Below are 25,137 nucleotides of genomic sequence, written 5' to 3'. Positions count from 1 at the left end.
TGCCTGGGTGCCCAGGGTGTCACCTGCAGCTCGCAGGGTTCCTGGGAGGGGGAAGGGAGATACTCTGTGTGTGTGGTCCCCCGCCCCCAGGTGTCCGAGCAGCAGCTGAAAGTGGCCGTGGCACAGAGTGCGGAGACTGTTCGCTTTGCGAGGGAGAAGCCGGCATGTGGGCTGGACGGTGAGGAGTAGGTCCTGGGTGGGGGGGGCGGGGAGAGGTGCCGGGGTCCCCCAATCCTGCTGCCTGCACTGCGAGTCTGGATGGGGCCTGGGGCAAATCAGGGGTGTCCTGGCCTGCCTCATCCACGGGGAGAAATACCCCCCTTGCACCATCAGACTCCAGGTCTGAAAAACAGAATGGTGGGTTGGGCGCTCTGTCTCACATATGCAAAAAGGGTAGAGGAAGGTCGGGATCCCCGGCTGGCAAGGCGGGGTGTCCACCCAGAAGTTTGCTGGGTGGGGGTGGGGGACAGATAGGGGTGTGTGTGTGGCGGGGGGGGCAGAGACTCCCTATTTGGAGTAACCCATGCTGCCTGCATCTGCCCCACTGTCTGCCCACCCCTACTTGAGCAAGCTGGGGCCCTCTCTCCATCCCTGTGACCCTGAGACTCCAAAAGCCAAATGATTCCCCTGAAAGCCTCAGTACCCACAGGGACCAGCCCTGGCCAGGTCCCCTGAGATGGACCTGGGGGTGCCCCACACTCACCTGGGTGCCCCTGTGTCTCCCAGCAGGTGCCAAGCGGCTGGAGAGTAGCTGGCATGGGCGGCCAGCCCTGGAGAGGGGCGAGAGTGGGCCACCTGCTCGCCGTAGGCCACAGACCATGGCACGTTCCAGCAGCTATGCCGCTGCATCCCCGGGGGGCAGCCCCTGCAGTGCCCACAAGCCCTCTGCTTTGGACCCCGAGGTTGGCACCTCTAGCCCTCCCCGGGAGAACTGGGCACTCCCCACTGACCAGACCAACCACCCGCCCCTGCGACTGCGCAAGTCCTGTGAGATCCTGGTGCGGAAGCCCACGAGCTGCAAACCGGTGCCTCCACCGCGGAAGTACTTCCGGGGCACCAGTCCCCCACTGCCGGGCACCCCCAAGGCAGAGCACAATAACTACCAGGTAAGAGAGACCTGGTTCTCCTAGTTCTGGGCACACCCCAAAGGGAAGCTCACAACGCTTTGCTGTGTCAGAATGCTGGGAGCAGAGTCTAGGGTTCAGGGTGCCAGGTCGCTAAGGAAGGGGCACCTGCCACCCACAGTGCAGCGCAGACTGCTACACCCCAAGTGTCAGGATGGGGTGACGAGGACACAGAACCCTTTGCTGCAGCTTTCTGGCCCCCGCCTCCTTCTCTCACCCCCACTCTACAGTCTTCCTGGGCACCCAGACTTCCCTGCATGCTATCAGTGGCTTCCCACCCTATCTTCCATCTACTTCCCTTCAAGAGAATGAACTCTGACCTCAGGAAACTGCTAAGGAGAGGCAGTTGTAGGAGCAGTTCATCCGCAGGAGCACAGGATGGGGGTACTGCAGGAAAGGGGGGTCTCCTAGGACAGGGTGCCACAAGAGCCCAGGTGCCGGCTGACAGGAAGCCCCGACTCTGACTTCATACTGTCTCGTTTCCTGTTTACACCCCAGGAAGCCAGTGGGCCACAGCCACCGCCACCAGCACAGGAAGGGGTGGCGGGGACAGTCGTCAGCACCTTGGCCTTGTCCTGCTGTGCGGGGTCTGCAGCCGGGGGGCCCGTACCAGTGGGGACAAGTGGCTGTGCAGGTGGGTGCCTGGGGCTCGGTGGGGGGTGCAGGGGTGATGCTAGGTGGGACCCTTACGGGCCCTATGACAAGGAGGGGGCTGTGGAGGTGTGACACGGGTTACAGGGCCTGGGCAATGCACCTGCCCACCGCCAGGGTCCAGGAGGGAGGGGCGCCCTGCTGGGGCTGCAGCGGGACCTTTCTGCCCTCAGGAGCCCCGGTGTCCCACACAAAGCCCTCACTGCTCCGGAGGCAGGCACATGTGGACTGCGGAGGTCCCACACCCTCTGACGACCCCTGGGTGCGCATCTCTGGCTGCATCAAGACTCTTTTCAGCCCTGCCATGAGCGAGTGCCCTGGACGTGGGGAAGATGGGGTGCAGGGGGCCCTGCCCAAGCCTCCCGCTGCCACCTCACCGGCCGACAGCAGCACCGGGAAGAAGGGTCCACCTGTGGCCCCTAAGCCAGCCTGGTTTCGCCAGAGTCTGAAGGGCTTAAAGGGCCGAGCCCTAGACCATCAGCCACTGCCTGATGGGGGGTCCCTGGAGCCACCAGCACACCTGGAGCGCCAGGGCATCCCCGCTCAGACCAGTACCTCCATCAGGCAAAGAATCAGCTCCTTTGAGACCTTTGGCTCCTGGAAACTGCCCAAGAGGGAGGCCCAGAAATTTGAGCTGCAGACGCCCAGTCCCGCAGGGGCACAGGGCCCTACCAAACTGCAGCAGCTGCCCCCACGTCCCCCAGAAGTCTCTGATGCCAGCACTCCTGGGATGTCTGCGCCCCCCTCCCCCGGGCACCCCTGCAGTCAGCCAGCCCCCTTACCCAAGCCGGACACCCCCAGGGGGTGTCTATCCCCGCTGGCTGGGGACTCTCTGGGACCCGGGACCAAGCGGCCCACCCAGCGGGCCCATAGCTTCCCCCTGGCCAGCCCCGTGCCCAGGGAGGAAGCCCCTAGTAGGCTGTATGGCCTCAGCTCCCAAGTGTCCTCTGCCGTCCTTCGCTCCCTGCTCAGCCGCCGCCTCCCAGCCACGCCCAGCTCACCGCCCAGCGGAGACCCTGCCGAGCTGCCTGCCACCGGTGACACAGGCTTCTCACTCAAGTGAGTGAGGTGCCTGCTCGTCCCTTCCCTTCTCTCCCTCTTATCCTGTTGGCACCTCAGAATGTGTGCGAATGTGTGTACCCAAGAGCGTATGTGTGTCTGTGTGCTTGTGGTATATGCCTGTGAGTACATGACTGAGTCTGTGTGAGGGACCCACGCTGTGGAAAGGGTTTTCCCAGCACTCTTGACAGGTGGTCACAGGTGAAACCCTGTGGGACATGACCTGCCATACTCAGACCAGCTGGGTGCAGGATAGGCTCTGTCCCCCCAGGGACCCCCTGGCCCTCTGCAAGTGAAAGATGGGATGTCTAGGTCCCTCTCCTCCTTGTTCTCCCCACTAGCATCAATGTTAACGAGCTATAGCTAGAACATCCGTGCACTTCTGGGGTGCTGGCTGGGATGCGGGGGGTGCTCAGAGGGTACTGGAGCCTCTGGTTGTAGCTTGGGCTCCGAACTTCATGGCTGATTCCTGCTCGTGCCTCTGGCAGCCTCTCGGAGCTGAGGGATTTCCAGGAGGGGCTGGCAAGGACGCCTGAAGCTGAGGAGCACGCACCCGGCTCCCCGAAGCCAGGCCAGTCGGTGCTGACCCTGCTGAGCACGGAGGAGCTGCAGACTCTGCTGGAGGAGGTAAAGGGCCTGGACAAAGCCACACTCAAGGTAGGAACATTGCTGCAGGGGTACTGTGTGTGTGTGTGTGTGTGTGTGTGTGTGTGTTGGGAGGTCATTCCGAATGCCTTTCTGTACTGAGAAGGCTGGTGTGTGTGAGGTGCACAGCCCACCTGTTCAGGGTGTGTTTTGTGTTGTAGGGGGTTGCTTAGCCCGTCTGTACTTGGTGTCTGTGTATGTATATTGTTGGCAGCTCACTCACCCCATCTGTAATTGGTGTGTGCAGTGGGGAAGGGAGGGTCACACGGCCTGTCTGTACAGGGTGTGTTGTAGGGGGATCACTCAGCCTGTCTGTATGGGGTGACTGTGTGTGATGTAGGGGGCTCTTTCTATACAGGGCATATGTCTGTGTTGCGGCGGGGCTCTCTTAGCCTGTCTATACAGTTGTATGTATGTTGTGGGTGGTCACTCAGCCTCTGTACAGGGTGTGTGTGTGTGTGTGTGTGTGTGTGTGTGTGTGTATTGTGGGGGGCTTACTCAGTCTCTATACGGGATGTGTTTTGGGACACTAAGCCTATCTGTATGGGTACATTTATGTATATGTGTTGTGGGGGGACTCTCTTAGCCATTTTTTTTTCTTTTTGGGTCACACCCGGCGATGCACTGGGGTTACTCCTGGCTCTGCACTCAGGAATCACCCCTGGTGGTGCTCAGGGGACCATATGGGATTCTGGGAATTGAACCCGGGTCGGCCGCATGCAAGGCAAACGCCCTACCTGCTGTGCCATCGCTCCAGCCCCTCTCTTAGCCTCTTTGTACAGGTTGTGTGTTGTGGGGGGCTCGCTCAGGCTGTCTGTCCAGGATGTATTTGTGTGTTCAGGCTATACAAGTGGGGGTAGAGGGGGAGGGGCAACATGAGCATTAATAAGCCCTGTAAGGGTCAGATGTTTGATATGCACTTAGAGCTCAAGGGAACAAAGGAGGAAGGAGGAGGAGAAAGGAAGAAGAAAGGAGGAAGAAGGAGGAGAAAGGAAGAAGAAAGGAGGAAGGAGGAGGAGAAAGGAAGAAGAAAGGAGGGGGAGGAGGGCGGAGAAAAGGCAGCAACAGATGCGGATGGTGCTGATGGTGGGCTTCACAGGCTTACTTGCTTATCTGCTGATGTGGAGGATCACACAGCCTCTGTGTGATGTGTAGTGGGGGCTCAGTCTGTTGGTACTGGTGTCTGTGTGGTGGGGGAATCCGTCTCTATACACGGTGCATATTGTGTGTTGTGGGGTGCTCATTCAGCCTGTCTGCAGTTGTGTCACTCCCCCTCTCTGGTGTACCTGTCTGTATGGAATGCTTGTCTATTTTTTGTAGAGGATGTGTAGGTGGTATGTTGGGGGTGGGGTTCAGTCTGTCTCTATAGGGTGTTTGTGTGTGTTGTGGGATTCTCAGCCTGTTGGGACCAGCTGTCTGTGTGTTGAGGGCTCACCCAGCCTCTCTACAGGGTGTGTGGTGGCTGCTCACTCAGCCTGACTTGTGTAGGTGTGTATTTGTGTATATATTGTTGGGAGCTCACTCAGACTCTTTGTATCCGGGGTGTTAGGGGACGCTCGCTCAGCCTGTCTGCATAGGGAATATGTCGTGGGGGGCTGTCTGTATAGGGTGTGTTTGTGTGACTATTATACGGGGCTTACTCAGCTTCTCTGTACAGGGGTATGTCTTGTGGGACACTCAGTATAACTAGAGAGTGTGCGTGTGAGCTGGGTGGGCTCATTCAGCCTGCTAATGGTTTGTGTGTGTGGTGTGGTGTGCATACCCATCTTGTACGTACAGTGTGTGTGTTGTGGGTGGGTTCATTAGCCTGTCCACACATGGTGTATTTGGGGGACTCACTCAATCTCAGTTCCCCCATGGAGTCATTGTTGTGGTGCGGGGCTCACATGCCTGTTCTCCTGCAGCAGCTGGAGTGCGTGCGTGTCACAGTCCTGCACAAGGCGGCGGGGGCAGGCCTGGGCTTCAGCCTGGCCGGAGGGGCTGAGCTAGAGAACAAGCTCGTCACGGTGAGTGCCACCACCCGTCTCACTGCTGACCCCCACACTCACACGCTTCCCAGAGGCACAGACCCAAGCAGCCCACTGCTCAAGGGCCCGGGCGGCAGCGCACAGAGGTACTTTATGTCCCCCAACCCGGGGAAAGTTTGTTCCAAGCAGTGGTACTTGACATGGGGACTTGGTTTGGAAACACATGAGGGCGTGGGTAAGTTTAGAGCTGGGGCGTGACAAAGACTGGCCAGTCCTCTGAAAGCCCCCCTTCTCACCAGGCTCTGGGGACTTGTGGCCCACCTGTCCCCACCATGCCCACAGGTGCACAGAGTCTTCCCCGATGGGCTGGCGGCCCAGGAGGGCACCATTGAGAAGGGCAGCGAGGTCCTGTCCATCAACGGCAAGTCCCTCAAGGGTGCCACACACCAAGAAGCGCTGGCCGTGCTCCGGCAGGCACGGGGCCCCCAGCAGGCTGTGGTGGTCACCAGGAAGCTGGAGCCCCAGCCCCCCATGGCACCGGCCCTGCCCATGGAGCCTGGTAAGTGCCAGTACTGCCAGGGCAGCGGGGTCTGTCTGTGGTGCTGCGACCCCTCACCAGGCCTGTGTCTCAGCAGCGGAGAGTGCGGTGTTAACTGTCACGCTGGCCAAGGCGGCAGGCAGTGTGGGTTTCAGCCTGGACGGCGGTCAGGGGTCCCTACATGGGGACCGGCCTATAACAGTCAACAGGATCTTCCAAGGTGGGTGCTCTGGCTCCCCCCCTCACTCCTAGATCTGGGGGGCGAGGATCCTTCTCCCACCTTTCCAGAATCTCCTGTGTTTTGCCCTGCCTGTACTGGGAGTAAGCCAGCGCAACACGGCACGTGGGTCACTTGCCAGCGTGGGGGGAGGCAGGAACGGGTGCCCTGAGGGCTGGGGGCTGCTCCTCCATGCTCTCCTCCGCCCGGCTCAGGGGCAGCAGTGGGGAGCGCCGGGGAGAGTCTGCAGCCGGGAGACGAGATCCTGGCCCTGGGCAGCACCACCATGCAGGGACTCACTCGATTCGAGGCCTGGAAGGTCATCAAGGCGCTGCCTGACGGCCCCGTCACTATCGTCATCCGGAGGAGGGGCTGTGGGGCCCAAGGGGCTCCCACAGCAGGGGACCCGCACTGAATCTGCAGCCCCACCACACTCAGGGATTCATCACTGGTGCTTCCCTGGCCAACCTCGGCCACACCTTCTAAGGGGCCCCCCACAAGCCCGGGGCTGCCCCAGGTGAAGACGGATGAAGAGCACAGCACTGGGTGTTCCGGCCACGGCCCATGATGGTGGAACAGATCCCAAGCAGCTTCTCCGTCCAGGACGGCTTTTATGGACGGTTCTGAAGCTGCTGGCTGGGTAGGCATGAGAAAATGCCAGTGTGAACAGACACAAATAAAAGTACCTTTCCGGAAGGAATGCGGAGCTTCTTTCTAGAACCCACCCTCCAATTCATAGCTGCTCCCAGAGCAGAACCGGGTCAGGATGGACGAGGTGGCAGAGTCATGCCATGTGCTGGGGGCAGGGTGCAGGGCCCCCGAGGAAGTGCAGCATCAGCCTCGCAGGGCTTGTTCCAGGTTGGCATAGAAGCTGGCCATGCTGCGAGGGAAGAAGGAGTCCACTGCGCTCCGGGGCAGCAGGCCACTCAGGTCAGTCTGGAAAAACGTCACCAACTTTGTCCTGCCAGGGTCCCTGTGCCAGTGGGGACACAGCTGTGAGGGTCAAGGGCGCCCCAAGGAAAGACTCAACTTCAGCCTCTGGTGGGTGTCTCCAAGGGGCCCAGGACAGACACCCCCATTTTGGGCCTCGTAACAAGTGAGCAAGGCTGCTGGCTGGCCAGGCAAGGAGCTCAGTGGGCAGAAGGTGGTTTCCTCATCTGCTGAAGGGTTCCATGGCCATACTGTGACAGTGGGGATGGGAGTTCCGGAGTTCTCCTGGGCCAGGGGTAGTAGGCTCCCCATCCCTCCGTCCCCTGTCCCCCCGCCATCCTCACCCTGGCAGGGGCTCACAGAGGCAGCCGCAGGCATGGTTGAACCCACGCACGTAGCCCGGCTGTGGGGGGCAGGACGGATGTTCCACATTGGTAGCTGCAGGGTGAAGAGGGGGCCGTGAGCCCCAAGTTTAGGGTACAGTGCCCTGCTCACACCCACAACCCTCAGACCTCAGCCATGGGAATGGAGAAGCCTCCTGGATCTCACCTCCACCCATAGTCCCTGGGCTGTGAAGGCCCGGAGTCCCGTCTAGGCACCAACAGGAACCTCACAGAGCCAAGCTGGCTCCCCCAAAGCTTGGCTGGAGGTGTGGGCTGGAGGAGTCGGGCTCCAGGACTCACCGTTAGAGCTGATGGTGCCATCCTCGTACGTCCGCACCAACACCAAGTCCACAAAGTCCCGGGGTGAGATGAGCTTCATGGCGGCAGAAGGGGTGGTGGTCCTGCTGACGCAGAGGGTCTGCGGGGCGATGGGAGTAGGGGCTGACACCCAGTGCACCGCATGCAGAGGAGGGTTGAGCCTGGCCTGGGCTCCCCACAGCCTTCCTACACTGCCCTTGGGGTCCTGCCTGCGGTGGCCTGAGGCCAGGCCACAGGGGGGCACCATGCAAGAGCTCAGGATGGGGCTTCTCCCTTTCAGGGCTATATAACCTGACCCCACCTGCTTCTCCCATCTCAGCAACCTGCTGGAAATGGGCTACACCTTTTGTCTACACACGCCAGCTTCTAGATTCTTTCCCAAATGCATGCCCAGAGGTGGCAATGCCAGGCCTCTGCTGTCTCCAGCACAAGCAGCAGAAACTCCGAGAACTCTGCCTACGGGGCCCTGAGCTCTGATAGGAAGGCGGCATCTTACCTAGTGTTGCTCCCCACTGCCCTGCAGGGGGGACTTGGAGGAAAGGGAGAGAGACCCTGAGGCATGGATTGGGGGAGATGGGGCTCCTGGTGGAAATCAGGACAGGGCCCTTTCTGGCATGTTCCATTTCCTGCAGCCCAGCCTGCCTCCCACAGACATAACATCACAGGAAAGGAACACGAAATTTCTAACAAAGATGTGCTGTGAAACGGACCACACCATGTAGCAGTTCCTGTGACTTGCTCTGTCCTTTCCAGAGCGGCGCACGCATATGTGCCTGTGTGCACAGGAATGAGCGGCCGCAGGTAAACAGGCATCAGGCTGAGGGTGGGGGTTGCCTCCCCCTCATTGTGAGGCTGAGTGAAGGCCTGACGTGGGGCCAGCTCACCCCAGTGACTCGGCCTCACCTCTGATGGATGCCAAACCTTTGTACCTGCCACATGGGGATCATGTCCAGCCTGACCTGGCCCCTGAAGCCAGTTTCACAACAGGCAGTGTAGACACTGCAGCGTGGATTCCAAAACCACGCCTCAGCCACACTGGCATCCCACTAGCTCTGGGGGAAAGTGTTCCTGGTTTCTGCAACCCTCCTGCCAGCGCCCCACTCACATGAGAATCCAGAGACGGCAAATCCCACTCACCCTCTCAAAAGGTCCGCGCCCAGGCGGTTCCTCCCTGGAGCTCTAGGATTATCCTGCCCTGGCAGCAGCTCCCCAGGAAGGACTTTCCCCAGAGCAGGGAGGGGGCCAGCTTGGGCACAGCATCCGACTCGCGAGACTTACATCGCTGATGGTCTGGACGATCTCAAAGTTGGTTACGTTCTCGTCCCACTGCTGCCGACGGCCCCCCGCCTCGGGCTTGATGTAGTCCCACACCCGGGCAGGCGGAGCGTCCACCACACCTTCGCCACGGTACCTGGGGGTGGGAAGGGCTCTGACCACCGGGACCCCTCCCAGCCCTGCACCCTGGGCCTGAGCTGGCAAGAACACGGTGTGCTGGAAGCGACTCTGTTAAGAACTGAGGCAGTGCAGCGGTCTGGAACCCGGGGAGCGCCTCACCAGCCCGGAACAAGGCGTGACTTACAGGTGCCCTGGGAACTCCACAGAAGGCCGCCAGGAAACGGACACTCCGTTCTGTCAAAAGGCACAGAATCGCAGACCTGAGCGCCCGCGAGGCTGGGAGCAGCCCAGGGGAGACTCGCGCCCCAGGGTGGCCAAGTGTGGGGCAGTAGGGGGCACCACCAGGCACCCCGCTGGCCAGCCACCTACATACAGCTCTTTGTTCACATTCCGAGTGCAGAGGAGGCTGTGAGGGGGAAAGGCTCCCCTTGGGAGGTTGTGTCCACATGCACCGGTTCGGGACCCGTCGGCCCGCCCAGGGCCTCACTCACGCTCTGCCGGCAGACCTTCCAGCCTGACGAGTCTCGCCGGTACTGGAGTACCTTATCCGCCACCTCCCCGGCCCGCTGCACGGCCTCGGCGGGTTCCATGACACGGAATTGCGTGCACAACACAGGGCGACTGGGCGGCGGCGCTTGCCAGCCCGAGCCGGAAAGCCCGGGCCCTGGGCGGGGCTGGGGATCCCGCTCCCGGATTGGCCCGGGTTGGGCCTGGCTCCGCCCCCCTCCACAATTGGCCCGGGCCGCGCAGGCCGATCCCGCTCCACTCTGGCCCGGCCCCTCCCCATGCCTAGATTGGCCGGGGTGCCCGGGGGCGGGGTCGCCCCGCCCGGCCACGCCTCCTCCCTATTGGCCAGTTGCTCGGCCCATCCCGCCCCTCTGACAGGCCAGTTCTTCCCCGCCCGCCCGGCGCAGCGCCCACCAGGGGCGTCGTGACGCGGTGGCATCTGGTTGGCTCGCAGAGAGTGAACTTTGTCCTGGGAGCAGGCGGGATCCGGGCGGCCTGGGCACTGGGGCCCCTGGAGGCTCACGGTCCTGCAGGGGGCTTCACTTCACCTCAGGGTGTGGGCACGGCTGGACCCCGCGCCCTCCCCAGAGAATCGCGGCGCCAACTCGTGTAACTCCCACGCAGACCAGCTCAGGCGTCCACCCGAGGGCCCGAAGCCAGAGATGGGCTTTGTGCTTGTGGACGCGTGACGGGGGCGTGTCATGAGGCAGGTTTGGATTTCCACCGCCGGAAAGGCAGAGGCTGTGTGTGCGCGCGCATGTTCGTGCACGCGCGTGCACAAAGCCCCAGAATGTTTCCTTCTCCTGTCTCCTCACACACCTTCTCTTTATTTGAATAATCTGCAGTTACTCTGCGCAGTTAAAAGGCAGCATTCAACACTCCAGTGTGGGGTCATTCTCCAGAACTGTCTCAGGAGCCCACATCAGGCCCGGCGCCTCTAGAACTGGGGAGTACAGGCCAGGAATACCCACCAAGGGAAGGCCTAGGGCCTCTCCCCACACACTGAATAATTCACAGAATGTCACATGGGTCAAAATGGAGCGCAGAATGTGAGCCTGAAAAACTGCTTACTACAAAGAGAACCTTCATTCCTTGCTTCCACACCTGGGGCAGCAGCTGGCCTGGCCTGAGGCCTGTCCAGGCCAGAGCAGCAGGTCAGGGGCAGGACAGGGGTGGACAGATCTCTATGTCCCATGAAGGAGGGTCAGGAGGGGTCTCCTGCCATCTGCGGGAGCTGGAGGGAGTGGGATACCTGAGCTCAGAGGCACCCCCTGGACAAAGTCTCTCACACTGGGGCACCCAATCCCCATGTTCAAAGTAGACCTTAAGGTAGTAACTTCCAGAAGAGTTTCAAATTGCAGTAGGAGGGGGCTGGAGCGATAGCACAGCAGGGAGGGTGTTTGCCTTGCACGCAGCCAACCCGGGTTCGAGTCCCAGCATCCCATATGGTCCCCCGAGCATCACCAAGAGTAATTCCTGACTGCAGAGTCAAGAGTAACCCCTTAGCATCGCCGGGTGTGACCGGAAAAGCAAAAAAAAAAAAAAAAAGAAAGAAAGAAAAAGGAAAGAAAATTGCAGTAGGAGAGTTGGGTTCACCTCCAGAGCTGAAAGGGCAAAGACAGGGGCCCAAATCTCCCACAGAAAAGCTCCTGAATGGGCTTGCTCTGACCTAGAAACTTGGGGGGACTGTCAGCCCCAGCAGAGGGGGTCAAGGCTGCTGTTACACTATCTGTGCCCACGCTCAGGCCCTCTTCAGGGGGCAGCAGCTGACTGGCCCTCTCCTAGGCCCACTCTCTAGTCCCTCACCAGCCCCCCTGTTCAGTCTCTATCTTACTGAATAGGATACAGGTCCCCAAGGACCTGGGGCACTCATGACCCTCTCTAGAGCTCTCCAGTTCACTCCTCTGCTCCCTGGCCCTCTCAACCAACCAAGAATGGCCCCATTACCACAGATAGGACAAAGAGGAAAATAAGTTCAGCAAATGCCAAGTCCTGAAAAGAGCATACACACACACAATCTCTCTCTCTCTCTCTCTCTGTCTCTCTCTCTCTCTGTCTGTCTGTCTCTCTCTCTCTCTCTCTCTCTCTCACACACACACACACACACATACACACACTCACACATGTGTGCACAACTGAAGAGAAGGCACCCACTCAGACTAGGGAATCCTTGACAGCCTCTCCCCACTTAGGCTGAGTTATTGATACATGAAACACCAGGGCCACCAGGGAAGGTGGCTATTCCAGGTGCCCCTCCCTGGCCCCCTCTACTCCAGCACAGTTCTGGTCTTGAGGAAATTCTTTGCATCTCTGGGGGGTGCTTGTGTCCCGCACAAATTTGGGGCACAGGCACATTGAAGCTGGTGTGTCAGGGAACAACTGACCCATTCCCTGAACCCCCTGCAGAGATCGCACAAAGAGCCAGGGGCACTGTGAAGACACAGGCATGCACCTGGGCCCCTCGCTGTCCCCACAGCTCAGGCTGGATACAGATGTGAGCTATGAGCAGTGGCACTGCACCAGAGAGAGACAATGGCCAATCCATGAGGAAAACCAATGATGTCTCCACCAGTGGCCAACAACCAGACAGCAAGACCAGACCAGACAAGACCAGTCTTCTTCATGCTCTGTGGCATGGCGTGCTGGGGGTCTGGCACTTGTTCCTCTCCTATGAACTGTGAGCCAGTGGCTCTCGGGTTCAGCATCCCCTTAGCCAGCTCCTGTCAGCAGGAAATGCCCTTCTTCCAGGGTTGGGGGCTGAGGACAGGTGGAAATGACATCACAGTCACAGAGAAGACTCTAGAGATGAATTTATTCCCCCCTGACAAGAGGGGGTGGCGGGCTGCGGCTCACAGAAGCTGACACAACACACGCTCTCACTGAGTCAGCAAAGCAAGGCCGTGGACACCTGCCACATGCCCACGCACGAGCCAGCATGTGTGAGCTGCCAGGCCTCCTCTAGGTTTCGTAACTCCACAGAAACTGTCGCAACAAGAGACTGGGGAGGCGGGTGCACGCAGGCGTCACGTATTTGCCCTCTGCATTACAGACACACCTCAGGGGCTCTGCACGCAGGGGTATATGGGAACCAGCAGGCGCTGCCAGCACCTGCCCAAACCCCAGTGCAGGTCAGCAGTGCCAGACTCGGAGCAGACAATCTGCCTGGGAGGCTTACCACATCTGGGTGCTGCCTGGGGCAATGAGAGGCAGGTCGATTCAGGGTTTGATCCCTCCACAAGGGGGCTCCCACTCGATGCCCCCTCAACCCCCAGTCCCAAGGTGTCCACCACCCGTCCCCTCCACTCTGGTCTTAGGCTTCTAACCCAGTCCCCACTGTGGCTACGGTAAGCAAACAGCCACCCTGTGCACCCTGATGCTAGCCTGTGGGGGTGGCTGCTGGGGGTGGCGGGGCCATGAGCAGCTCTCAGGGCGCCTCTGCCACCCGCGGAGCCCACCCAGCTTTGTAGCAGGCTTTGGCCGGAGAAGAGGACCCCGGGGCCTAGACACCTAGACACGGGAGCACACCAGGTCGTGGGGACCTGCAGGATCTTGCATCCAGGGGCACAAGGGCTGAGGCCGGGCCCTGACCTGCGGGCCAGGGAGCCCAGGCTGCGGGTCGCTGCTGGATGGAGAGTCGGACTCTGTGAGGAAAGGTGCAGCCCGAGGCTTCCGAAGGTGGGGGGCGTGCCTGCTGCGTGGCTTCCTGTGCTGAGACCTTGGCCCACCGGGTGGTCCCCTGGAGCCACCATTCCAGGAGCTGGAGAACACCTTTCCCCGGCATCGAGGACCAGCCAACCTCTCCCCAGCAGAGAATTGGGGTGCCCCCCCAGGGAGATTCTTCAGGGAGCCGGGGCGGAGAAGCCAAGGGCTGGACACTGCCCTCAGGGCCTCCTCCTCTTCCTCCTCCTCCTCCTCTTCGCTGGGGGCTGGGGAGCCCACCCACCGGGGGGCCCAAGGCACACCTGGCTTCATGGTGCTGGGATATAGCACCAGGATGTCCCTTACGGTGTTGACCCTGAAACTTCTTTGAGGCCAGAAAGTGCCATGGGCCCTGGGGTGGCGCCGGCAGCCTTTCCTGGAGAGAGGTTCGGACCGTGCTGAGGTGCAGGGCTGAGTCAGTGTCTCGGGGCTGGGAAGGTCCCCGGTGCTAGCGCAGGGACCACGTGAGCACCTGTGACACAGACAGAGCCGGGATGGGCAGGCTCTGAGCACGGCCAACCTCTGCTGAGAACCCAAGACATGGGGACGCGGGGACCCAGGGACCATATTCCTTCCACTGGAGCCAGCAGGGTCCGGGCACAGGGAGCCAGCAGGCACAGCCAGAGGCCCCTGGCGAGGCTAAGTGCGGGGATATTCCTGCCAGGACATCTCTTCCCAGGTGGTAATTGTCACAGAAACATCCCCTCACGCAGGTCCTGAATGGTGGGGCTGGCCTGGGACCCCATTGGCACAGTCTGAGCACGGCCTCTGGCCTGAGGACCCGCCCCCGCCCCACTCACCTGCTGTCACACTCCCTCCAGGACCCCCGGGACTCCAGGCTGCTGGGGAGGGGTGAGCTGCAGTGGCTGTGCGCTGGCGGAGGGCCGGGGGCGCGGGCACCCAGCCTGTGGCTGTGGTTCTGGTGTGTCTCGGGGGGGCCCTGCTGGCAGCCAAGCCTGCCGTCCCTCGGCAGCTGCTGGACACTCCCTTCCTGGCTGTGGGTCCGGGCTGTGAGGAGAGGGATGAGGACAGAGCCCCGATGGTGCCTTCACCCCAAGCTGCAGCTGAAAGTGGGGGGTGGGGGGAAGAGGGCGACACCCCAGCGCAGGCTCAGGAGTGAGCCCGGACTTTGCCTGTAGGATCCCAGTCCTTTCCCTGGCACCACTGGGCCCACAGTCTGAGGCGGGGCCCAGCCTGCGGTGCCTGTTGCCCCTGTGTCCATCATGCCCGCTGCCCACTCCTACCTCCCACCAGCTGTGCCAGCTTCTTCTTGTCCTCTGACCGTGCCTGGAATGCAGTGACAGTGAGTGGATGGGGGGCAGACAGAGTAGTCATTTTGCTCAGACACAACAGCGAGAGGGGAACCCACTTTCTCAGTGTCCCTTGGTCCCCCCAAATGTCCTCCCCAGTGACGGCAGTAAGACCCAGCTCTGGGGGTCATTAGCCTAATGGTGCCAAGGCTCTGCATGGTGCCACTTCATTCTGGCTGCCTGGACCCCGTGGGCCCCCACGTGTAGAAGGGGACCCCAGCCCCCTGAAACACACCCTGTGGGAGCTGAAAGGGGGTGTTGGTGGGTTCACAGAAAGACTCGGCTCCAAGGTCGGTGGGTGGGGGCAGGAGGGGCCCCGGGGCACTTACATCCTGCATCTGTGCCCGGAGCTGCTGGTTGCTGAGCTGCAAGGAGCGCGCAATGCTTTGCAGGTAGTAGATGAGCATGCTGGGGGCAAGCGCATGGTTCAGCACCTGCTCCCTGCCAGAGGGGCATCCCACCCTGGCCCAGGACAAGCGCTGCAGTGCACCCTTAGGCCTGAAGGGGGCGCCAGGGCTTGCCACCCTCTGAGCCTCGGCTGTCTTGTGAGCTCCCTGGAATTTGCATCACGTCCAACCGTCCAACCGGGCAAGGGGCAGCTGTGGGGGAATGGCCTCTGCGCGGGGACTTAGAACCAAGGAAGGGAGCTGAGGGTCAGGCTCACAGGAGCAGCAGCACGGCAGGCAGGATCACCACGGGGCTGGCGGCGTAGCCCAGCACAGAGCCAACCCAGATGGGGAAGTCCTCTGCCACCGTCTCAGTCACCACATCGTACATCTTCTCCTGGCCACTGTGGGCAAGACCGAGGTCAGGGGACACGGCCCACACTGGACACCTCAGGTCAGAGCTTCTCGGGAGTCTCCAGGTGAAAACCCGGTCAGTGGGGGCATGGTATGAGATTCAGGGGGCAGCCAGAGGGCTGGGGACCGTAGGGAGGAAACAAAGCAGTAAGAAGGCTGAGAAACTCCTCTGGTGGGGCAGAGGCAGGAAATGTTGAGTGAGCACAAAGTATGGGGCAGGGAGGAGGAAGCAGGAAGTGTGGGCCAGGAATCAAGGAGCAGGAAGCAGGGCGCAAAGAGCAGAAACCAGGGAGCAGGAAGTAAGTAGGGAATAGCAAGTGGGAAGTGGGGAGCAGAAAACAGAATGGGGCACCGGAAGCTGGAAGCAAGGATTAGAAAGCAGGGAGCAGGAAGTGGGAAGAAGGGAGCAGGAAATGGAGAGCAGGAAGCAGAAAGTGGGGAGCAGGAAGCAGGAAATGGGGAGCAGGAAGCAGAGAGCAGGAAATGGGGAGCAGGAATTGGAGGTAGGGAGCAGGAAGCAAAGAGCAGGAAGCAGGGAACAGGACATGGGAAGCAGCAAGTGGGGAGCCGGAAGCAGGGAGCAGAAAGTGGGGAATGAAAAGCAGAAAGTGAGGAGCAGAAAGCAGGGAACAGGAGCAGGAAGTGGGGAGCAGGAAGCAGGAAGTGGGGAGCTGGAAGTCGGAAGTGGGGGCCAGGAGAGAGCAGGCACCTGAAGGGGCCGCAGTGCGGCGATGGCTTGTAGCGGACGATGGCGAAGATGGTGGGCAGCACACACAGGAAGAGCATGAACAGGAGCGTGGCCAAGTAGAAGTTGTTGGACCTGTGGACAGGGGATGGCCAGACTAGGGGTGACCTGGTTTTGCAGTCAGCCCTCCTAGACTGGGTACCCCATCAGCTCATCCCACCCAGCCTCCTCTGAGGACTGGCTGAGCCCCTCAAAGCCAGAGCACGGGGACCCCAGAGCGTCCCAAGAGCTTCTGGGGGCCACTCCTGGCCACACTGGGGATGAGCAGGCACATGAAGCCAGAGCCCCTGACCCCCGACCCTTGACCCTGTCATCTCCGTGGTGCTGTGGCCCAGGCGCCTCTATCTGTGGTCCCCCCTCCAGGGTCACCTACACTCGGGAGGTCTACAGATCCCCTCCACCCTGCCCAGTGTGCAAGGGGAGGCCGAGACCTGAGGGATGGGCAAGAGGTCACAAATGGGGGTTCCTATGGTGGACTGTGCTGTGGCCTCCCTCTCCTTGCTCACCTGGAAGCCCGGAACACTTGCTGGTGGGGCACATTGCAGGTGAGCACCGCCCAGCTCCGCAGGTACATGAGCCCAGTGAGTTTGAGGACGTTGACAGCAGGGAGACATGGGGAGAAGAAAGCACCCATCCTGGAGGCCAGAGGTGAGGTGAGGTTGAGCCCAGGCCCCATGGGAGTTTGTGGAGCGAGGACAGAGGCACAGTCCCACCGCCCTTCCCAGGAGGCCCCAAGTCAGCAGAGTCCTCCTGGGAGCTCCCATCACTCCGACAGATTCCATCTGGGCCTCAAATGGGCCACTGCCTCCCTCCTCCTTTCCAGGGGCCACCGACCAGATCATGCCCTGGTTGTAGACCAGATGCAGGACATTCTCTGCGATCTTGAACTCTCCGTACTCGGGCTGTGGGAGAAGAGGCAGGGCCTGCAGCTCTGCCCGCCTCGCCTCTCCCACCCCGGGGCTCCAGGAGGGTCACCTCACTCACGAACTTGCTCTCCAGGTCCCAGCACCAGTAGTCACTCAGGTACCGCACGGCAAGCCCACGGAGGAAGTCGATGAGCAGCACGCTGGCCACGGTGAAGAGCATGTCGACGATGGACAGCTTCAGCATCTCCTGCAAGGCCATCCTGGTGGCGCTCCGCCCCTCAGGGTCCCCTCCTCCATCATGCAGGACCCATCATGCTGGTCCTCTGGGAACCTTCTCTTCTAGCCCCCAGTGGGTGTCGGGTCAATTCTGGCTGATCCAACAGGGACTTGGAGCCCCAAGACTGGACTCAGTGAGGGGAGCGGGGAGGGGGTGCTCACAGCAAATACCCTGGGTTGAGTCTTGAGCCCCCTCACTGCTCTCCCTGTGCCCCAGCTGTGCTGCACTGTCCCCATCTCTGCCCAAGGAGGGGTGGCGGGGACACACCACACAGGACGTGACAGGCGAGGTCTCTGTATTCCCTGTAGCTTCTCTGGGGCCTGGGTCTCCTGTGCCCTCTGAGAGAGCCTCCCTGGATCTCCCGCAAATAGGGTGGGCTCAGGGCTAAGTGAGGGGCTGCGCACCTGCCCGACGTAGGTCTCCCAGCAGGGGCCTGGGGGGCTCTGGGGAAGCATGGTGGTGCTGTTGGCTTCTGGGAGGGCCAGGCGGGGGGTCCCTGAGCTGTTTCCCAGGAGCTGCAGCCACTTCTCTCCTGCAGGGGCTGTGCCAGTGGCCAAGGCCACAGTCGCATCTTCCCAGGGAGCCGTGGCGTTCCTCAAGGTCGAAGCCTGGGGCAGGAAGGGAGGAAGGTCCCTGTGAGAAAGAGGCGGCAGGCAGCCCTGTGGGGACGTGAGTGTGGGGACTCAGTGGAGGCTGCTGGTAGGAACATTATCTCCAGGAGCCGGGAGCCAGCCTGGTCCCTTCTCGCCCTCCTCTGAGCAAGCAGGGGAATCCACACAGGCGCTCCCTGGCCCCCAGCCCCAATCGCTGTTTTCTCCACTGCAAAGAGCCCAGGTGGGCTGAGATCTGAGCATGGTGAAGGGGAGCAAGTGGAGGCAGACACGTCAGCAGTGAGGGCCATTCTGCCATCTGCACATGTGCGTGTGCTAGCGTGCAAGTGAGCATGTGTGCACGTGCTATGAGAATGCATGTGCTAGCATGTGAGGGCAGATGTGTACTAGATCTGTGCATGTGTGCCCTGACATGTAAGGGCATGTGCATAAGCATGTGTGTATCTGACCGTGTGCATGGCCATGCGTGTCTCTGTGCAGATGCTGGAGCTGCATGTGTGCCGCAGGTGCGGGCGGCCTCACCTCCGTGCTCATGCTGTTCACCTTGTCCAGGAGGGCGATGATGAGGCTGTACAAGTTCCCCAGGTACAGCACCAGCACCCTGCAGGCCGGGTGGGAGATGCCACGTGAGGGGCTGATGTGGGGGCACCAGCTTTCCCTAGACCTTTCGCGGGGGAAGGGCAGGCAGTACATTCTAGAATCTGTGGTTTTGCAGGTAGCTGGGGGGCTGCCTGCATCCTGCCTCCAGGAGCAAAGCAGTCCCACAGAGAGGCCCCCCGTTCCTGCCTTCTTCTGGGGGCTCCTGCGGAGACCCCAGGGTCTGGCTGTACCCTGAACCCCTGGCTCCGCCCTGCGTGTCACCCCAGGAGTGGCAGAAGCACAGGCTGAGGGCCTCATGTTCTGGCCCAGGACCTGCGGGGTCTCCCTGTTGCCTGCCATGCTGTCCCGGCCCCCTGTGTGGGGTGACAAGGTCCCTTGATGAGCTTCAAGGCCCCCCTGCCAGTGCACTGGAACAGCTGGGTCCCACCTGTCCCCTGCCCCCCAGGCCCACCTTGCCAGCTGGAAGCGCAGTGTCGTCCGGGGGTGGTAGCGCTCCAGGGCTGCGATCAGGTCAAAGGCGGATGGGGCCAGCATGGTCACCAGGGAGACCACCACACTCACCTGAGGGAGGGAGGGAGGGAGGGAGAAGGAGGAGGGGGAGGGGCAGCCAGGGTGTCCAGTGGGGACACAAGGGGTGCAGGAGTGTACCTCATTCTTCTCCCAGAGTGTGAGCTCACGCTGTGCCCGCTCCAGCCGCTGGGCACGGCCCACCACAAAGTAGATGAGGAAGATGCTTCCGGCCAGTGAGAGCAGCACCAGCACATTGGCCACAAGCCTCAGGCACACGGTCACGGCCCTATAGGCAGCACAGGATAGGGTGCCCAGTGGGGCACCCCCAGCATCCCCCGGGTTCATCTTGGCACACAGGGAGCCATGCAGCTGGGGCGGGCCCGGGGCTTGGCACCGGGAGGGGGTCCAGGTCTCTGTTCCCCACCCACAGAGTGCCAGGACAGGAAGCAGGTGACAGGGCTGGCTGTGCTCTGGGCTCTCAGGGACGCATCCTGGGGGGAGGTGCAGCCTGGGGGTGAGTCTCCCACCCCGAGTGCAAGTTAGACCCAAGGGCCCTGCTCTTCCAGACCGAGTAGGGGGTCAGTGCTCAGGTCCTGGGGCGTCTTTGCTCAGGTCCTGTGTGGGGGGGTCTGTGCTCAGGTCCTTGGCAGGGGTCAGTACTCACAGGTTCTTGCTTCTTTTCTTTTCCTGCTCCTCCAGGATGGCCTCCTAAGAGACAGATACAGCATTCAGAAAGGACCTGGGGCCCGTATGGAGGTTCCTCTCACAGACCCCTGGGGTCGCCCTCACAGGACCCCTGGACAAGGGGTCTCCCTTGAGACTTTAATGGGGACAGGTGACCCTAACTCAATGGAGAAAGTGGGGGCTACAGGCTCTGATGCAGGGAAGCACAGCAGTGGAAGCCTCAGGACACACAGGGTCCTGCCATGGACAGGTCTGCTCACACCCCTTCGGACAGCCCCGCCTTCAGCACCCGCGCCCCACTCGCCCGGATGCTGTTGACGATGGCGGCTGTCTTGCTCTCGGCAGCCTCGGGGTTCCCGATGAGGTAGTCCCAGGCACAGAACACACGCCAGCAGAAGGCATAGCTCTCGTCCGAGGCGCCGGCCAGGCTGCTGCGGGAGTTCTTGGCCATCCTGGGAAGGGGCGCGGATGAGGACAAGCCCCCAGGCCCCTCTGTACACACTACTGGGTATCAAAGTCCCCCGGACCCACACACCAGGGCCTCCCAGCCCCCAAAACCACAACCGGCTGGGGCCCAGGTGCCTACTTCTTCAGGAGCACCACGAAGCTGTAGGCAAACACAGCCATGCCCACCAGGAAGTAGGCCAGGGGCAGCCTGTAGCCGGCTCTGCCAATGCGCCGTTCCCGGCCGTAGTAGCCATAGAAGAGTGCGGAGTACTGCAGGTAGCCCTGAGGGAGGCCAGGAAGAGGGAGCACTACGGGTAAGGGGGGAGCACTATGGGTAAACGGGGAGGTACTGCGGACAAGGGGAGAGGAACTGTGGGTAAGGGGGAGCACTGTGGGTAAGGGGGAGCACTGCGGGTAAGTGGGGAGGAACTGTGGGTAAGCACTGTGGGTAGGAGGGAGCACTGTGGCTAAGGGGGGAGCACTGTGGGCAGGGGGAGCATTGTGGCTAAGGGAGGGAGTACTGCAGGTGGGGGGGTAGTACTGTGGGTAGGGGAAGGAGTACTGCAGGGAGCCTGGGGGATTGCTGACCGAGCCCAGTCCCCAGGGTGTGTCCCCAGCCTCACCCCTAGGGACCACACGGTGTCTAGGTCTTGGGCTGACGCAACGTGCTCCTGGGGGATGCTCTTGCTGGTGGTGCTCCCAAAGGGCTGCCCTGCGATAAGCTGGGGGAGCAGGACCCAGTGGTCAGGGGCTGAAGGCTACAGTGCCCCAGTGGGGTCTCCAGCAGACGGTCCGACCATCACCGGAGCCCCAACTAGGCCCGCCTGGAAGGTCCCCTTGGTGCCCCCAGAGAGAGGAAGTGGTCATGGTTCCAGGGTCTGACCTAGAGCTCGGAGCCAGCGGCCTCTCTATGGAGAGGCCCGGGAGCGGGTTCTGGCGGGTGGGCGAGATGGAGGCCCTTGGGGGGCAGGACAAAGTGCATCTCAGTATGCAGCACTCACAGACCCATCTCAGAAGTGTCCTCACACCTGGTTTAGTGTCAGGGTGGGGCGCCATCACACCCCTGCCCCCTCACCTCAGGGATGACGACAAAGGCGCCGGTCATCACAGAGAGCACAACATTGACCCCGAACAGCCACCGCAGGAAGATGAAGTAGGAGGCGACCCCGGAGCCAAAGTGACCTGCAGAGGGGTGGGGGTGGGGGGCAGGCAGGCAGAGAAGCTCCTGAGCATCCCCAAAAGGGCCTCTGGGGTGGGCCGACGGCTCTGTCTACCTGCAGGGTGGGCCCCCACATTCGACAAGGATGCCAAGGATCCCTCCCTGCTCCCTGCCTGCCTATCCCCTGGCCCTCCTTCCTCCTCCTCTCCCCACCCCCCATCCCCTGCGCCCCTAGACTCTGCTCCTTTCTGTCCAAGAGTTCCAGTGACCCCGTGGTTGTAGCCTCAGGACCCCGCATCTGTTCCAAGTTCCAGTGTTGGCCCTGGCGGGACCTATGCAGAATCCACGCCACAGCCTGGGAGGGTCCCTCGCTGACCCCTCTGGGACGGAGCAGGAGAGCTTTTCTCGGTCAGCTTGTATCCCAGATCAGACACGCTGAGAAGTGGGAGCGCAGCTCTAGGCCTTATTTCAGAGGAGCCATTGCTGAGCGCACAGGTCCTCTGAGAAGAAAACCTCAGGGCGTCACGGGAGCACGACCTCTGTGTGGCTGGAGCGAGTCCTGCAGGAAGCCTCCACTCTGGTGCCCTCCACTCCGGCACTGGGGATCTCCCGGTCTCTGAGCACTGCTGGGGGCTCCCAGAGACCGGGCCGGGAATCAGTCCCTGCAGGCCAGGCCACGGGCTGACAGCCTCTCTCCCAGAAACACGCCACGGCTCCCAGCGAGGGTCCCCTGGTCTGTCCAGGCAGCCCCGCCTGTGCTCCCAAGGCAAAGCCTGAGAAGGGGGTTCAGCTGATGGCCCCAAAGGGGAAGGTCCTTCTCCCCAGGGCCTGGTACAGATGGTGTCAGCTGCAGCCTGGGTCCGAGGGGCCCCCGATGGACTCAGGGGTAGAGGGCTGTCCCCCTCAGTGGTCACACCCGGACCCCCTTTCCCACGTCACTCACTCTCAATCTTCTTTATCCGAGTTTCCCAGGGGATGAAGAGGACGGCAAAGTTTGAGGCGAGACGTACGAGCTTCCTCCAGAGCTGGAGGGGACAGGAGAGCTGGGTGGGCCCTGAGACCCCGAGTCACAGCACTGCCCCGTACCCGCTCCCTGGCCTCGCGCCAGGACCCCGCTGGGCTGGCACCCAAACACTGGTCTCCTGAGGGCAACGCGCCGGCTCTGTCCATGGGCAGGCTAAACTCTGGCCAGAGCAGCAGGGGTGGGGCAGGTGCTTCTCTGACCTGGTGTCCCCCTTACCTCGCTGCCCGCTGCCTGGTAGCCTCGGGTCCTGGTGAGTCTGCCCTCAAACCTGAGCACCGTCTCCTTGGCACGTCTAGGGGGATGAGGGGGCGCCTGTGAGTGTGGGCCAGGCTGAACAGGTGAGAGGAATACTTTCAAGGGGGTCGCCAGATGAGATCGTGGCCTTGAGACCCAGCCCACAGAAAATGCAGTTCCAAGGCCCCTGGGGACCCTGGAGGTGATGGCCACACAGGGGATGCTGCCAGCCCCAGCCCCGGCAAGGGTGACTAGCAGTGGTTACCGTCACGGCTGGTTCCACACCGGGAGCTTCTGTCACCCAACCCTGGAGGCCCTGCAGGGCTGGGTCACCCGTGTGGTTCCAGATGGGGTGGGGGCAGAAAGGGGGGCCTGCACACCTGTGCTTTCTCAGAGGCTGGGACTCTCAGGGTCCCTAATGCTAGTTTCCACCCATCTGAGGTCACAAGTTGGAACATGGGGTACACAAGGCCAGGCCATGGGGCCAGGCCATTCACCAATGGGACAACGGGACAACGAGACTGGGAGACACAGCAGTAAGTGAGGGTGAGGGGGGGAGAGGCATGAGGCTGGCAGATCCTATGCTCACATCCTATGCCTACTCCCCACACAGCTGCGACTGAAAACCCTGTGCAGGCGGATGTGGAATACTGTCCCCGTGGAGTCTCTAAGGGCACTTCTGTGCAGGGGCAACACATGCACACATACACACACATGTATGTGTGGAGGAACTGGCTTTTCCTCAGGTGATCAAAGCAAAGTCCCCCCAATCATCCCCACCTCAGGATCCCCTCCACCTCAGGGCAACTACCTCAGGCCCCCGCTAAAGCCCCGACCTCAGGGCGCCCCACCTCAGAACTTCCACCTCAGATCCTCCACCTGAGGGGCCCCACTGCCCCCACCTCAGGGCCTGCAGCTTCTGTGTCATGGTCCAGGGCCGGCAGCGGATGTTGGCCACCAGGTCCTTCTGCAGCTGGAGGTTCTGGAAGATTCGCTCTGGGTCACTGCCATCTTCTGCGTCCACACTGTTGCCATCGTCCAGGTGGCTGCAGGGAGGGATAAAGGAGGTGATCTGTGAAGCTGCTCCTTGGCCCAACACAGCAGCTGGGCACTGTCACTTGTGTGACCCATGTCTGGGGATCTCTCTGGGGATCGGGAACGGTCCTGTCTGGGGGTTGGGGTCAACCCTGTCTGGGGCTTTGGGGTCGGCTCTGTCCAGGAGTCAGAGTTGGCCCTTCAGGGGGTCAGTGTTGGCCCTGTCCAGGGGGTTGGGGATGGTCCTGTCTGAGGGGTCGGGGATGGTCCTGTCTTGGGCTCAGGGAGAGCCTTATCAAGGGGTCAGGGATGGCCCTTTTGCAGAGAAGGGACACCCAGAAGAGGCCACGGGGCTGCCGTGTCTGAGGGTACAGGACCCCCCACCCCCGTCAGGCTCAGTGAGAAAAACTCATCTCCGAGGTGAGTTGCAGGAGGGAAGCAACATCACCAGGACTCCAGAAGCAGCGTCTGTGGGGAGCACACCCCAGGAGGAGCTGGCTGTGGGGGAACAGGGGCAGCAGGAGCTGGTGGCAGTTCGGGGACACCCACACGAAAGAGGCAGGTGAGCTTTTGGCATCTCTGATGCTCGGTGGGAAGTTTCCCAGGGCCCCCGAGTCTGCCAGCCTGTGTCTGCTGCCCCCATGCCCAGCGCAGCTGCCCCACTCCTGCAGCCTCACCCCTGGCATCAGGGCCCCGTGAAGAGCGGGTGAGTGGGTGGCAGCACCTCCTCCCGTGGGCCCAGAGAGGCACCCAGTGCTCACTGTGGGGACAGGCCACCAGACAGGGAGCTTGTTCCTGGCCAGACGAAGGCCGTCTGGGTGACCCACGCCCGAGCTGGGGATTGGTTGCTCACCTGAGCAGCAGGGAATCCGGGCAGAGGTGGCGCTGGCTGGCATTTTTGCGGGTGCTGCAGCAGCGCTGGGACCCCTTGGAGTGCTTCATGGGGGCCAGGGAGACTGGGGTGGGCAGGGGCCAGCAAGCAGAGTCCTTCCTCCAGGTTCTCTGGCACCGGATGGCAGCTGCCCGAGCAGGGAGCAGGGAGGGGGCTCATGCATATGCATCAGGCACTGCAGCTGATTGGCTGATGTGTGCAGGGAGGAGGCAAGACTAGGGCCTGGGGGAGCTGGACACTGGGACCCCAGGTCCAGCAGGCCATGGGGTTCACAATGCACCTAAGGTCTGGGCGTCTACCCGTATAATCCCTCCTCTGTTAGGGCGCTTCAGCCCTGCCTGAACTCATCCTCTTAGGCAGTTTCTAGTGTGGGTATTTTGCCTCTTCACAGAGTCATCTATGGCCCTCATCAGGAACAAATTCTGAGGTATTTCTAGGGAGTCAGTAAAGCAGTGCAAACAAATATTTTCTCTTTAAATTGATTTACGTGATTCTCTGACCATTTATGTC

General features: G+C 61.4%; 3 protein-coding genes across 4 annotated transcripts in view; 1 reads left to right on the top strand and 2 right to left on the bottom strand.

Annotated features, from left to right (window-relative positions):
• LOC101554607 (cilia- and flagella-associated protein 161) overlaps positions 1 to 6,744 on the top strand; it is a 40,254-nt gene extending 33,510 nt beyond the window's left edge. Inside the window, exons 11-19 of one of the 2 annotated variants that reach the window (XM_055141202.1) lie at positions 91 to 178; positions 727 to 1,106; positions 1,623 to 1,758; positions 1,949 to 2,834; positions 3,323 to 3,491; positions 5,384 to 5,485; positions 5,789 to 6,005; positions 6,082 to 6,204; positions 6,417 to 6,744. In XM_055141202.1, coding sequence (XP_054997177.1) covers positions 91 to 178; positions 727 to 1,106; positions 1,623 to 1,758; positions 1,949 to 2,834; positions 3,323 to 3,491; positions 5,384 to 5,485; positions 5,789 to 6,005; positions 6,082 to 6,204; positions 6,417 to 6,616 — 2,301 coding nt within the window. In that variant the 3' untranslated portion in view covers positions 6,617 to 6,744. Of the gene's footprint in view, positions 1 to 90; positions 179 to 726; positions 1,107 to 1,622; positions 1,759 to 1,948; positions 2,835 to 3,322; positions 3,492 to 5,383; positions 5,486 to 5,788 lie in introns of both variants that reach the window. The other variant, XM_055141203.1, reaches the window with a different exon arrangement.
• A 144-nt stretch (positions 6,745 to 6,888) lies between these two features.
• STARD5 (StAR related lipid transfer domain containing 5) lies at positions 6,889 to 9,890 on the bottom strand. Its single transcript, XM_004617543.2, has 6 exons — positions 9,719 to 9,890; positions 9,412 to 9,461; positions 9,111 to 9,243; positions 7,815 to 7,932; positions 7,476 to 7,569; positions 6,889 to 7,174 (listed from the first exon to the last, which is right to left on the bottom strand). The coding sequence occupies exons 1-6, from the start codon at positions 9,815 to 9,817 to the stop codon at positions 7,036 to 7,038; spliced, it is 633 nt and encodes a 210-aa protein (XP_004617600.1). The 5' UTR covers positions 9,818 to 9,890; the 3' UTR covers positions 6,889 to 7,035.
• A 2,728-nt stretch (positions 9,891 to 12,618) lies between these two features.
• On the bottom strand, positions 12,619 to 24,677 carry TMC3 (transmembrane channel like 3). Its single transcript, XM_004617542.1, has 21 exons — positions 24,589 to 24,677; positions 23,603 to 23,746; positions 22,683 to 22,758; positions 22,386 to 22,467; positions 21,359 to 21,465; positions 20,907 to 21,005; positions 20,423 to 20,565; positions 20,141 to 20,288; positions 19,817 to 19,860; positions 19,291 to 19,438; positions 19,094 to 19,203; positions 18,565 to 18,643; positions 17,836 to 18,039; positions 17,273 to 17,401; positions 17,123 to 17,190; positions 16,795 to 16,923; positions 16,253 to 16,363; positions 15,408 to 15,533; positions 15,073 to 15,151; positions 14,678 to 14,720; positions 12,619 to 12,716 (listed from the first exon to the last, which is right to left on the bottom strand). Exons 1-21 carry the CDS (start codon positions 24,675 to 24,677, stop codon positions 12,619 to 12,621), a joined length of 2,256 nt encoding a protein of 751 aa, XP_004617599.1.
• Between the last annotated feature and the right edge of the window lie 460 nt (positions 24,678 to 25,137).

The sequence above is a fragment of the Sorex araneus genome, chromosome 6, assembly GCF_027595985.1.
Source record: "Sorex araneus isolate mSorAra2 chromosome 6, mSorAra2.pri, whole genome shotgun sequence".
Lineage (NCBI taxonomy): Eukaryota > Metazoa > Chordata > Mammalia > Eulipotyphla > Soricidae > Sorex > Sorex araneus.
This window is presented reverse-complemented; position numbering and strand designations above follow the sequence as displayed.

What these genes read in the sequence shown, in the direction of transcription:
- STARD5 (XM_004617543.2), bottom strand. Translation starts at nt 9,817, where the DNA reads ATGGAACCCGCCGAGGCCGTGCAGCGGGCCGGGGAGGTGGCGGATAAG. An exon ending in GTGGAGTTCCCAGGGCACCT is followed by an intron (nt 9,244 to 9,411) that starts GTAAGTCACGCC and finishes TCCCACCCCCAG; the next exon opens with GTACCGTGGCGAAGGTGTGG. An exon ending in CTCTGTGAGCCCCTGCCAGG is followed by an intron (nt 7,175 to 7,475) that starts GTGAGGATGGCG and finishes CCACTGGCACAG; the next exon opens with GGACCCTGGCAGGACAAAGT.
- TMC3 (XM_004617542.1), bottom strand. Translation starts at nt 24,677, where the DNA reads ATGAAGCACTCCAAGGGGTCCCAGCGCTGCTGCAGCACCCGCAAAAAT. An exon ending in CCATCGTCAACAGCATCCGG is followed by an intron (nt 19,861 to 20,140) that starts GCGAGTGGGGCG and finishes TCTGTCTCTTAG; the next exon opens with GAGGCCATCCTGGAGGAGCA. An exon ending in CACTCTGGGAGAAGAATGAG is followed by an intron (nt 19,204 to 19,290) that starts GTACACTCCTGC and finishes TCCCTCCCTCAG; the next exon opens with GTGAGTGTGGTGGTCTCCCT.